General features: G+C 40.7%; 1 protein-coding gene across 1 annotated transcript in view; it reads left to right on the top strand.

The window, feature by feature from the left end:
- Positions 1-2,659: 2,659 nt before the first annotated feature.
- The window catches only part of LOC123353390 (syntaxin-2-like), a 48,499-nt gene continuing 37,079 nt past the window's right edge, over positions 2,660-14,079 (top strand). The window contains exons 1-5 of the mRNA XM_044994421.1: positions 2,660-2,706; positions 2,977-3,051; positions 7,104-7,201; positions 13,205-13,278; positions 13,497-13,605. Coding sequence (XP_044850356.1) covers positions 2,987-3,051; positions 7,104-7,201; positions 13,205-13,278; positions 13,497-13,605 — 346 coding nt within the window. The 5' untranslated portion in view covers positions 2,660-2,706; positions 2,977-2,986. The remainder of the gene's footprint in view (positions 2,707-2,976; positions 3,052-7,103; positions 7,202-13,204; positions 13,279-13,496; positions 13,606-14,079) is intronic.

Genomic DNA, 14,079 nt, shown 5'->3' with positions numbered 1-14,079 from the left:
ACTCACTTGCTATCTTGCGTTTCTTCGGTGCTGCCATTTCTGGTGACTCGTGGTAACTATTTTTCTTTGCTTAATTTTGTTTAGTGGAGAAGCACCTTTTCTGTGACTGGCTCCATCTAGTGTTGAAACTGAGAAGTGCAACAGAGTTGAGCTCAAGCGCCATGTGCGGGCCATATTCAATTATATTTTCAGAATTTGCTGCGGGCCAATAAAAACTGACCCGCGGGCCGCAGTTGGCCCGCGGGCCGTAGTTTGGACACCTCTGGCTTAGGGGGTCTAGCGCGATTCCTATTTATGTGGTAAGGTTTGGGTTGATATCGTTGACCCCTGGGAAGAGATGGGTGAATGCCCAGGGTGCGCAGTGTCGCTCTAGAATCTTTCATTGTATGAAGTAGTTCATCAGGTGGGTTTTTTTTGTTTTTTTGTTGTTGTTTTTTTAAAGAAAACAGTTTATGTTTATCAAAAGGGAGGTCCTCCACTTTGTTGTGCAGGTCTTTAGGGATGCCAGATGCAGAAAGCCATGAAGATCTGCGCATAACCACAGCCGGTGCAGTTGTACGGGCTGCTGTCTGTCGTGTCTAAAGAGGCTTGTAGGGCTGTTCTGGAAATCAATTGGCACTCGCTCAGAATTGATTTAAAGCCCGCTGTCCTGTCCTCTGGAATGTAAGAGGCGAATTCAAAAGTTTATTGTAGTTATCAAAGTCATGCCTGGCAAGGAGTGCAAGGTAGTTTGCGATCCAGAATTGTAGAGTGGAGGATGTGTGAACCTTGCAACACAAGACGTCAAGGCGTTTAAGGTTCATGTCTTGCGGGGTGGACTGATATTGTGGCTGTTTCGTTCTTTGTGCGACTGCATTGATAAAAAAATAGGAAGTCAGTTGGTTCCAAGAGTGCCTCATTTATAGGGAGCGAAGTAGGGAAACTGAGGCTGGAGGCTGCGGACCTTAGCCTGAGGTGGAAAAAGGCTCCAGTGGGGAAGGAGAAGGAGGTGCGAAGAACTCTGCTTGCCGTTGTAGATCAGGTTCGCGCTCAGTGAAGGTAGCCAGTTCAGGTGGTGGGACTGCGCTGTGTCATGTTAAGAAGCGAAAGTGAAAGTGTGAGCGGTGCAGTGGGTCAGTTGGAGGTGCCCTGCAGGGGGTCTGCTGTTGGTGCAGGGGCGAAAGGCAGGCTCGGTGCCGACGTCCTTCCTGGCACAGGGGCAGAGCACGCGGTCGGAGCCGCGTTTTTTTGTTTGTTTGTTTGTTTGTTTGTTTGTTTTTCCGCCCTGAGGCTTGCGGTGCCGATGGCTTTGTCGGCACTGGGGCAGAGCGCATAGCCGGCTCCGCGGCTATTTTTAGCGCTGAGGCTTGCGGTGCCGACGTCCTTGTCGGCACCGGGGCAGAGCGCGCAGCTGGCTCCGCGGCTTTTTTTTTTTTTCCCCCTCGCCCTGAGGCTTGCGGTGCCGACGGTTTTGTCGGCACTGGGGCAGAGCGCATAGCCGGCTCCGCGGCTATTTTTAGCGCTGAGGCTTGCGGTGCCGATGGCTTTGCCGGCACCAGGGCAGAGCCATAGCCGACTCCGCGGCTATTTTTAGTCCTCAGGCTTGCGGTGCCGACGTCCTTGTCGGCACCGGGGCAGAGCGCGCAGCCGGCTCCGTGGTTGTTTTTAGCCCTGAGGCTTGCGGTGCCGACATCCTTGTCTGCACCAGTGCAGAGCGCGCAGCCGGCTCTGCGGCTATTTTTAGCCCTGGGGCTTGCGGTGCCGATGTCCTTGTCGGCACCGGGACAGACCGCGCAGTTGGCTTCGCGGCTGTTTTTAGCGCTGAGGCGCTTGGTGCCGCGGAATCCTCCTGTGTTCGGGAGGTTGAATTTCCGCCTCTATGGTCTGTGGGAGCCGTTGTTGAGGCGTGATCCAGGGCTGAGGCGCCTAGCTTTGGCGCTGTCAGCACAGAGGGTAGGGATCTCGCAGGAGACCCCTTTACCCTTGTTAGAGTCTCTCCTATGAGACTGCTTTGCTTCTTGCCTCCGCTCCAGGGAGGGTGAAGCAACGCTCCCCACCGGTTTCGATCTGGCTGGGGAGGATGTGGGAGTGGGTTTAACTTTCCCCATCTCCAAAAGCGGCTGCGGGGATTTCTCCAGGAGAAGCATTTTAAGCCGCAGGTCTCTGTCGTGCCGAGCCCTCGACTCGAGGCTCATACAGTGGAGGCACTTTGCGGGGATGTAGGCTTCCGCGAGGCACTTCACACAATGTGAGTGCCCATCCAACCTTGGTATGGAGTCGTGCCAGAAAAACACACCTCTTGAATCCTGAAGCCCCTGGCATTGTAAATTAGAAACGGCAGGGGAGAGTGTCTCAGTGAGAGACAAGTCTGAAGTGATTTTTTTTTAAACTAAGTAACTAACTATGTAACTATACTAAAGGAAGGGAAACAACTGGGAAGTAATTAATAATTATTTCTATGTTCTTTGTTACTGTTTCCTATAGATACCAGGGAAGAGAAGGCAGCACTGCTCCGAGTCCCGTCTTCAGCCGAGGACGGTTGAGAAGGAACTGAGGAGGGTGTGGGGCGCATGCACTCAGGAAGATTCCAACTAGACGGGAGATACCATCTGGGTGCATGCGCCCCAACCAGGCACTGCTACCAAAAATCTCCGATCGACAGCGCCGGGACGCACCGTCACCTAGAGTGGAGCACCCACAGGGACAGCACTCGAAGAAGAATCATAAGTATGGCAGAGGAAACATTAGCTTATGTTACTGAATTTTTGGCTTGGGCGGGAGGAGTTTTTTGTGAGCATTCGTAAATGTTGACTGCTATGGTGAAGATTTCGAATGGAAAGTGTAAATGGAAAGAGGGTAAAGCAGTAGTACTTTGGCATAGCAACAAACCTATGACTATTTACTAGAAGTAATCAGTTGCTTAATTCTGCTTCAGAACACATCCCTGTGCTTCATTTCATAGGCATGCTCAAATTAAATAACTTGTTTGTTTTACAGTGTCAAAAAGATGAAGATGGAGAGACAACTATTGTTTTTGAAAAAGATCATTTTTTGGCTGACTTCTTCCAGCAGGTAAAATGAAACAAGGGGCAGATAATTTTTCCAACACTTATCAGTTTAAAATGTGTGTCTTGGTAATGGTTCTTCCCTTAACTGTTGATTTGTGTATTTATTAATCAACTTTTAAAAAAAGCTTTTAATACCATATTCTGTAAATTATTCCTGTTTCTTTATGATCCGAAATAAACAAAGCCTTACCTTTTGTTACATTAACCAGCTTTGTCAGGGAAAAGCTGAGGCATCATGATATAAAGAAAATGTCCATTACATAAAAATAATACTGCAGAAATTATAGTGTAACCATGATGGCTAAAATCACTATACAAAAACACAAATAGCAAAACTGAGAGTACTATTTGCCAATATATTGCAGGACTTCCTACTAAAATGACTCTTGCATAGCTTCCCTCTAGGAATGTAAAGCAGAAACATAGCTATGATTTCATCAGTCTTATTGTAACGTATGGTGAATACATATACCTAGCATGTACTTCTGGTAGATCATGTAAGTGAGAGAAGCTTTGCATTGTTACAGATGGATGGAAGCTCTCATGTGGTAGTTATGTATTTGATTTATTTTAAGAAGTGCTGCTCAGTGCTAAAGCAAAAAGTTGTAGTAAAAATGTGAACAGATACTACAGAGCAAGAGATTTTTCAGCAAGAAAAACTTATGTATTTTCAGGATTATGTTTTAATCCTGTTCAAAGAATTTGCTTTTGTAAATCATCTGTGTTCATTATTCTCACAAGTTTTACTTAATGCTCAGGAACTCATTCTTTGTATGAAAAATGTAGAATTATCATTTTCCATATTCTGAAAGGACTGAGCTATGGGTTCAAGCAGTAAAATGAATTTTGAGTTTTGCATCCAGAAGACATCGTGGTCAAGAATATCAGCGCAGATTATTCATTGGTGGCACCTAGCCACCACTTTTTCAGCAGTAGCTGATTAAAGGGCCTTCTTACATATCTGAAAATCTTTGACACATTTAATTAAAGAAGCCCAGTGAGTATGACCAGGCTCACTCAATGTGGATGAAATTGAGTGCTGCACTAAATGATGCTGAAAAATGGCTGCTGGTACTTGGTTTTTTTTGTTTTTGTTTTTTTAAACTTGACAATGCTTTGCACTTTTGACACATGATGAGAAAGGTGTCAGTTCTTCAATATCACCAGAGGAAAAAGTGCATCGTATGCACAGCACATGATAACACAGAAGGTGTGGACACTCTTATCAACAAAGCTGAAGTAGCTTTAATATTAGCTGCGCTGTCGGTCACAACTGAAATAACCCAAGTAACTGATTACATTTTTAAAATGGTCAGCAACATATTGAATTGTTGCTCAGTGGTGATGTTCAGTTGTGCAATGGAATGAGTAAACCACTGGTTGTGGAGTTATCATTAGCTGATGGCACCCTCATTATGAGTATTGCTCCATTCAGCAGATGCTAGCGACACATGAGGAGCTTGTGCAGTAAGAACACCAGCTCTTCTTCACGCAATCTATTTTGACATTCAAAAGACTTCCTGCAAACTGTTTCTTATTTAGTAGTTTATAAATTGGGCACAAATTATGAACAAATTCTAAGATAAAGATTTTAGACTATATAAAATGGTGTATTGCTGTCATGAATACCTCTAGCAAATGTACAATTAAGTTCACTCTTCTGGTTGTGGGATTGTCTATCCAAAAACCTTCTAATAGCAATATAATGAACATATGAAAACTTTCCAGGAGTAGGAATTTATGATACTGAAACAGGTGGAGTAGTAAAATTATTTTTAGATGATGAAGAAATGGAATTAGCATCACTTTTATTGTCACTGAGATCACTACCATTGTCAAAAGACTCCATGCTTCATGATGCTGCTGAAGATGAAGTCGAAGGAGAATGCACACAAGAAAAGAAATTTGATGCAGACCAGTTTTCCCTTTTTCTCTTTGACTTCAATAATCTGTCTTTGACCGTAGCTGAACACATAATTCAAAAAGTATTTCTACATGTGCCATGTACTAAGAACAGAATTTGAACTTGGCTTAAGTTTCTTCATATTTAGTGTAAAAAAAAAAAAAAATCCATACAAATTATTTTGGTTTTTCCTGACTCTGAATAATTTATTATGTCACTGTTATTAATGTCTTACTACTTCTGGCATGCTGTCTAGATTATGAAGTATTTCTTGTATTTTAGTCAGCCAGTAGCCATTCAGTTCTTTTTCTAACTGCTGCTGTTTCAGAAGATTACAACCAATCAAAATGTTTTCAGCCATGCTGCCCTCTTCCTCCCAAGAGCCTTACAGATTCCCAGATCTCACTGGAGGGGAGGGGGCAGGTGGTCCCTCCTCCCTGCAGCAAACACAGTGGGCTCAAGCAGCAGCAGGGTGATTAGAAGGAACTGAGCAGGAATGGGAGGGACATCTACAGAGATGTGATGACATATCACTTATTAGCATAGAACTTTTCATATTATCAGCAAGCTTTGGCTGGGGATGTGGGAGTGGGGGTTAGGGAAAGGGACTGTTGTTGAGGGGGAGGAATGGGGAGTTAATTTACATGAGCATTTAATGTGGGTTGTTTGCTTTAAGGGTGGGGACGTGTTTGGGATTTAATAGCTGTAATACTTTTGTTTGTTGAAGGCTGTGTATCTCCTCTTTGGGAGAGGAGGGATATGACGACCGTGAACCCTCTTCTGTCTCCCCCCACTCCCATTTGAGTTAATTTGTGTGTATTATCTAGTCAGTTTAGATTGTAAACTCTTTGGTGGCAAGAACAGAGTCTTAACTTGTTGAATGTGCTTTAACCACCATATACATTGATGGCCTGGTATACGAATAAAGATATACAGTGTTTGTTCTAGAAGACTCCAGCCAGTCAAGATGCTCAACTTTTGTTTAGTTCACCTTGTGACACTGCACCTCACATTCTTCATAATGATGATAGGATGTGATTATGGCATCATTATGATGCATTTTATACAAGATGGGGCATGTAAGGAGTCATTGGAAAAGTTATGATTTGCTGAATATCATTATCCTATTTGTATGCATGTATCATTTTGTATCTGAATAAATATTGATTATGTATTCATATTTTACATGTAGTCACACCTGGGTGACACCCACTAGTCAAGCTCTTAAACACCTTTAAGTATTGCCCTCTATAAGGATGGGTTTGTTTAAAACATAGTTAAAGATATGATTGATTGCTTATCTGAATAGGAAATATTTTCTGAACTGGTGTCTCAAACAGGTCCTCAGGGTAAGTCAACTCGCCACTAAGTCCTTGAGGTTCCCATGACTTTAATGTACACTGTAAAAGAGAGATCTTTGAAATAGTCTATTCACAATACAAAAAAATCCAACCCAAAATACATAAGTCAAATTTGTTTGGTAGAAACTTCAAAGTAACATCCTTTACTATATCTTGCCTTCAGTTTCAGGGATGTAGGAATTTTCATGCTGGAAGTGACAAAGTATACTGTCTTAAGTAATTAAGAATGCCAGATGCTTCAGAGGAATAACAACCTCCATAATGTACTTCATTGTGCAATATTGGTGTGGCGGGGTTGGAAAGATTCTTCCTGACCCTACCTACAGATCTTAATGTTAAACATGTAGTTTTTTAAACCTTTTTTTTTTTATATATTATCTGTGTTTAAAATACTGACAAAATCTGGTATATATTTGAAAAAAGGGATTTCCCCTTCCCCATATTGGGAAACCATAATTGGATGTACCCTCAGTCTGGGAAAGACACAAATCATGCTCCTTAGATGTAGAAGGTTCTTTGCGTTTTCTCATGTTATGTTTTGTTGGCCCATCAGCATTTGTCCCTGGTATTCAAATCTGAATAACTTTGGTTTGTATTATAAGAATCTACAATACTGATATTTTTCTTTTGACCTCTTTATGGTATGGTATTTCCTTACTTTTGACAATCCTAATGACTAGTTATCCTTTCACTCCAGAAATTGTTAGAATCAAAGATGCATTTCTTCTTCCTAATCTGTTGGTAGCAAATATTTTCTAGCGTTTTTATTGCCACATTTTTCTTTCCCTGTAGGTTGAGGAACTCAAACAATATAGCTAAAATAGCACAAAATGTGGAAGAAGTTAAGAAGAAACACAGCATTATCTTGTCTGCACCAAATTCTGAAGGCAGTAAATATTTTACTTTTTTTAGATATTTCATATGTATGGATAGTTATCCTGAATGAGTACTCTTAATAGGTATGCAGCCATATTCACTGAGAACTTTTAAGTTGGAGGTGAATGTTGCAAAATTTATGAAATGTACATTTTTTACACCTCAGATATAAAATAAATTGAAGTTGCCCATTTCAGCTTTAAGATCCCATTTGAAAAAGGGAATGTCTTCAAAACATTTTCCATAATTCTCCAAGAAGCTAGTCTAAAACTTAACCTAATCAATTTCCAAAAGCAGTAACTCAAAGACAACCTTTCTTTTCCGTCTGAAAGTGCCTCACATCTCAAGTCAAGGACACATTGGTGGAACTGTGAGACTGATACTCCTTCCTCCATTTTCCAACAATGAGAACCTACTGTCCCACTCAAGGTGCTTTACGGGTCTTCAGTAATGGTCAAGTCCCAGATCAGGAGCACCAACTTGGGAAGTAGTAGCCCTCAGCTTAGAGACAAAGGTGCACTTTCAGAACAAAAAACTTTGTCTTCAGGGAAAGCTGCCCACCACCTTGACCTCATCTATCAAAGGAACACATTTACCAGATATATTGAAGGTGGCCATAGGGAAAGAGACATTTGTGATGTTGAGAGCAAAACAAACCACAAAATAAAATGTTAATATAAGTATTCATTATATAGAGGATAGCAAGACTACTAAAATTATATACTTTTCGATGCGAGTAGAAGTTTCTAAGCTGATTTCTTTCCATTCGCTAGTAGACTTTTTCTACCAACTGGCATTCTGTTCTAGAATCTCTTTTGGTCAGATCTGTTTTTCCCCTTTATTTGTTTTTAAATGAATTAGTATCAATTCATGATGTGGGGGTGGGGAAGAAGGGTTTTTTCTTTAAGTATTTTTTTTTAATTTAAACTAGATGGGGAAGGGCTCTGTTCACATCATAGCATGTAATGAGTCTTCAAAACTAGTTGCTGCTAAATAACTGTTTAAACCTCATCACATTAGTGACTTCTTAGAAAACCAATCACGATGATATTTACTCCATTGTTCTGGAACCAGTACAAACACATAGCTTAGAGGCAGTCCTTGCCCCCAAAGTATTTGAACTCTAATTTATTTAAGACGAGAGTCAACAAATGGGTTTGAACAAACTGTTGGAGTATTTGGAGGCAGGAGGATGCAAGAAACAGTGATAGGTGCACATAATTACATAAACTGGCAATGTACATGGTTGGCAGGCTTCAAGATAAAGACTTTTTAGAAGATATGTAAATAAGATGGGCACCGTTCTTGGATCATACTGAGCTGTATTTGACATAATCAAGGTGGGGGGATGGGTGCAAATCTACATTTAAGAAGTGGCAGGGGCCTGAATTAACTCCAGGTTGAATTTAGAACAGTCTCACGGTTGCTCTAAGCTTCATTGTCCCCCTTGATGGCCATTCTGGCAGGTGGGGATCATTGAAGCACTCTGGCCACACTCCTTATCCCAATGGTTCTAGGGCTGGTGTAGGGTTGGATATGCCAGTTGAGGATTTACTCTATACTGGCGGAATCCTTAGCTGGCCTCTTAGACCAGCTTTACAGCCCCTTTGCACTGTCAGTAGCCCAAATGGGTCTTACTGGACCTGAGAATCGGCCCAAAATAGTCACCTTGGTAACCCGTCTTAAATTTGTTTTGAAGCTTCCTTCGGTAAAGTGTGTAACACACTCTTTTTAATGGATAAAAGGATCAGGGATACTTAATTTCAGTGTCACTACCTACATGCATGTTTTGCATTTGTAGTCGTATACACAAACTACTTTTCAGTAGTGAAGAATTACCGTTTTGCCCATTTGTGAATCCTTAATCTTTGAAAACTTTCAGTTTTCAACCTGAATATTTACAATAACGTCTCTGTGTGTGTATTGCAAAGAAAATTATACCGCATAAGACACTGCTTTCATTTGAATGGTACTGGTAACATTTACTTTCACTCAATGTTTCTCTCATACACTTACTGTAATTAGTGAAGTGTTATTAATAGCTAGATACTGTTTTCACATGCAGGAGACAATGTGCGGTCATTGGTGAGAAATAGGCTTTATAATATAAAGTTGCCTTCAAAATCAGTGGAAGATGCTGACATAGAGCAAGCATTGAGAAACTAGTTAAAACTGTAATACTGCATATTTTTAAAAAAAGCCTTGTTACAATGCAGTTGCCTAAAACATCACTTGTATGCATTCTAGATTGCTTTTAAATGCAGTTTTCACCCCTTTTTGCGAGTTCAGCATTGTTGACCAGAGTTTCCAAAGTGCCTAAGTGACTTAGCACAAGTCCTGCTACCTTTCAGTGAGGCTTGTGCTCTCAAGTAATTTAGGCTCCTTTGAAAATCTCACCCGTTAATGTCTCTAATGGTATTATTCATAAGCTAATTATAGCTGTCTGTGCCAAGATTCACTGTAGAGGCTTAGCTAAATCTCTCCTTATTAGACTGTATACAGTATTCTCTAGTGAAAAATGGGCAGTGCCTGGTACAGTGATGTGATTAGGGGCAAAACAATGAATCAGTGATGGACAGAAGTATAGAATGCACTATTTATAAGGGAAAAAAACTATTTGAAAATTTCCCTTGATTAAAAACTCAGTGCCCTTTAAGTTGGTGAACTTTAAATTTGGACCAAAAAGTAAATCCTATTTTTTTTTAAAGTAACCTTCTTAATGAACTAGGTTTGAATTGCTGTGACTTGATTTGGTTAGTGAGTTTATTTGTAAAGTATCCCAAGCTTAAAGACCTGCCATGACAAACATAAATATAAACACTAACCTGCTCCTAATGTGAAATCACATAGGCCCTTTAAAAATAATGAAAGTTAAAGAACGACTTTGAATTTGGACATCCAGGATCCTTCCTTCTGTGCCTTCCATTGAATCTCAATCCTGTGACATTACAAGTTTGAGCATACATAGCTCTCAGCTTTCTTGGTTATAAAATTACTATTTGAGTGATTAGTTTCATTTAAACAAAATTTATCTAAATGTTTATCAGCAATACAATTTTGTTTCTATTGTTTGTTTGCCTTGTTAAAATAATTTTAGCTAAGATTATTTTCCCATTTGTTAGCACAAGCAACATTATGTGAGAACTCAAAATATCCTTACTCCTATGTGGGGTGACAAAGTTCCTCCTCTACCTTGGTGGGTCCTGCACTTATTGGCAGATTTGCTCACCTCAGTGATCTTCCCCTCTGGTGGAACCCACAGTCTGGGTCAACATCTCCTGTGTCTGATCAGGAGTTGGGAGGTTTGGGGGGAACCCAGGCCCACCCTCTACTCTGGGTTCCAGCCCAGGGCCCTGTGGATTGCAGCTGTCTATAGTGCCTCTTGTAACATTTGCATGACAGCTACAACTCCCTGGGCTACTTCCCCATGGCCTTCTCCAAACACCTTCTTTATCCTCACCACAGGACCTTCCTCCTGGTTTCTGATAACACATTTACTCCTTAGTCCTCCAGCAGCACACCCTCCTACTCTCAGCTCCTTGTGCCTCTTGCTCCCAGCTCTTCACACACACACACACCACAAACTGAAGTGAGGTCCTTTTTAAATCCAGGTGCCCTGATTAGCCTGCCTTGATTGGCTGCAGGTGTTCTAATCAGCGTGTCTGCCTTAATTGGTTCTAGCAGGTTCCTGATTACTCTAGTGCAGCCCCTGCTCTGGTCACTCAGGGAACAGAAAACTACTCATCCAGTGACCAGGGCCGGCTCTAGGATGTTTTGCTGCCCCAAGCAAAAAAAATTTTTTGGCTCCCCCCCACACTCCCCTGCCACCCCAGCCCTGGGCTCTCCCCCACAACCTGCACCCTTCTGCTGTCCCAGCCCTGGGTCACTGGTAACTCGCTCCCAGGGCGGGTCATTCAGCAGGAATTTTGGATGTACACAGAACACAGGATTGATTCCCATATGGTTACAGAACTGCAGTAAAGTGGAACAATTTTCAGCTTGTGTGATTGGAGAATATCTGGATGCATATTATAAGACTGTCCTACATAAATGAGGAAAAGTTGAGGTGCCTTTATTATTCTCTTGTTCCACTCTTTGTTTCTATGGGGAATTTGCCAATGCAATATCACTGTCTTCCTTTTAAACAAATAAAACTTTTTTTAAAAAAAGGGCAAAAGCTGTTGAAAATAGCAATTCCAGTCCTAAAAACCACTGGGAAGCATTTCTTGCTTCTTCATTTCTTATCCTACTTTTTCTACAGCAAGTTACAGTGGATCAGTATATTTGATTTGGGAGAAATGAAGTAATAGCTGCCCAAATTGAGCTTGAGCACTCCTGAATTTTGAGGGTGTTCAAATCTGGAAGGCAGGTGCTAGATTCGCTTTCTGAATATTAGCTAAATCTGGAAAGGAAAAGTCAATTTCTGCTTCCATGGCTCAGAAGTGGAAATCCTCCTACGTGCCTGGTACTGTATCTAAAGCTGCTAAAGTCCCCTAGCAGAGCCTCCCCTCCCTTACTTTCCATTTTAAATTCTAGTGGGATCCATGTACCTCCCTTGCTTGGCTTCAGATAGAGAAGGGCACTGTCCATTTAGTCCACCCAATTCATTCTTTGGGGGCTGCAAGGTGAGGTCACACCAGTATCCCTAATGCAGTCTGGGGAAGTCCTCTGAAGGGGATATCTGGGGCAAAGCCTTCTACTCCTTGGGCACACTTGTTCCCCATTCACAGTGCCACCCCTTTCGACTCGCAGCATGGCTCAGCTACCTCACTCCCTACCCCTCCCTTTCCTGTTGATAGCTGCCAAGGGATTGCTGGGAAATGTAGTTCTTTCCCTGCTCCAGGGCTGTCTCTATAGGCAGGGAGCTAGGCAAGGAACTACAGCTCCCAGGGTCCCGTGGGTTCTCATGCTGGATCCCCAGCTGCTCCGTGGCTCCGCTTCTGCAGGGTTGTGAGAGGAGAGGAAGTGAGTTTAAAAAAAAAAAAAAAAAAAAGAACTCGAGGACCTGAACAAAGAAATAAAGAAAATTGCTAAAAACACTCACACTAAGTTAAAGGGTAAGTACAACCTCCCCTCCCATGATTTAAATATTATATAGAGCCTTTTATATGTATCTCAAGAACTTTGGAATTTGCCCTTCAATGTAATGGGGTCAATATATGCATATACAAATTTGGTTTTCATAGTATCATAGTGGGATGTTCCAAACTTTAAGAAAATATAATATATATTACAGAAAATCTTGGAACTCAAAATGTTAAAATTAGTTTCACTTATTGTATCAGAAATGATCAAGACATGCCCTTTTATCAGATGCAAGGAAAGAATTGTAAATTAAACATATTTGCCCAGTGTTTAATGTATTTAATCAACAATTTTAAACTAAGTGGCGATGTGTTCAGATGGTACAAACTGATGTGGAGCTATGCTAAATTACCCCAGCTGAGAATCTGGCCCAAAATTCATATATCTACTCCTGAGTACTTTTGAAAATCAGGCCCCTTATTTAGGCAGCTAATTAAGTATTTAGGAGTCTTAATTGTTCAGCATATGTCAACTCAAACATAACTACGTTGTTTTTTTTCTAGTGCCACTAGATTACATTCAGGTCATTCTTTTCTTCAATGGTAGATTTCTAGGTTTAAGGGTAATATTTAATAAAATCCCTCTGTCCAGCAAACAACATTTATTATTCAGATTGTAGTAGCAACCCCAATTTGTTAGGCTCCTTCCAAGCACAAAAGATGACATAATACCCATCAACAAACAGATACTTTTAAAAATTTTGTTTTTAATTTGACTGTGTAAAGAGTTATAGAATGCAAGGTTAAGAATAGATCATTAATAGGTTTAGTTTTTATTATGTGGTGAAACTCTTTTTAAAGAGAAACTACCTTTTTGTGGGTAGGAAACAGAAAAACAATACTAATTGTGATTTATAAAATGTTTATGTTAAAACTTTTACTATATGTTGCATTCTTAACACCTTACAACATGAATTCTTATATTCTTCCTAGCTATTGAACAAAGTTTTGATCAAGATGGGAATGCTAATCGAACATCAGTTGAAGTCAGGATACAAAAAACACAGGTATGATCATCAAGTACGCATGGGGAAATCTGTTGATTTTAACAAAATCAACTAAGCTCCAGAAGACACACAATATTGTGGGGTGGGGAAAGGAAAGGGTTGGACTTTGCTGGAGCCTACATACTATTTTATACTTTGGGGCGGGGGGAGGGAAGGGGAAGGGCAAGTGCATTTTGTTGTAAAATAATGTACTATATACTTTTACTCCTCAAAACTAGCACTCGGTATTGTCCTGGAAGCTTGTGGAGGTCATGACAGAATACAATAAGATCCAGACTCAGTTTCCAGAACGCAGCAAAGGACGGATACAGCGACAGTTAGAAATAAGTAAGTGACCTGAATTTTCTTCTGATATAGGTGGCTGAATTAACTTTTTTAATGGTCTTTGTTTGGTTTTTTTTACATCTTTTTGTTGCTTTGGTTTATACAGAATTGAAATAATACCCCCAGTCTTCTAGTTTTATTTTCCTCTATTCCAGTTTTTACTTTGTACCACCAGACAAGGTTTTTTTCAATAAAATGGCAGTGTAGTCCTGCATACTTCTCTGTAACTGTTCCTTTGGAACTTAACTCTTTAGATGATGAACACAAATAAGCTTCACTTGTTTGTTTTATGTTACAATTTAACCAGCTATTTATATTATGTGTAACTGTCTAATAGCTTCCGATATGGAAGAACTGATCATTCTGCAGATTAAGGTTAGTTTAAACATTGATTTTGTTCTCAGTAGATACTTCTAGACATCATCATTCTTTTACTAAAGTTACCGTCATGGTTTCTGAACATAGTCAAATCAGTGG

This window comes from Mauremys mutica, chromosome 20 (genome assembly GCF_020497125.1).
Source record: "Mauremys mutica isolate MM-2020 ecotype Southern chromosome 20, ASM2049712v1, whole genome shotgun sequence".
Lineage (NCBI taxonomy): Eukaryota > Metazoa > Chordata > Testudines > Geoemydidae > Mauremys > Mauremys mutica.
Note: the sequence above shows the minus strand (reverse complement) of the source record. Positions and strands in the feature narration are given on the sequence as shown.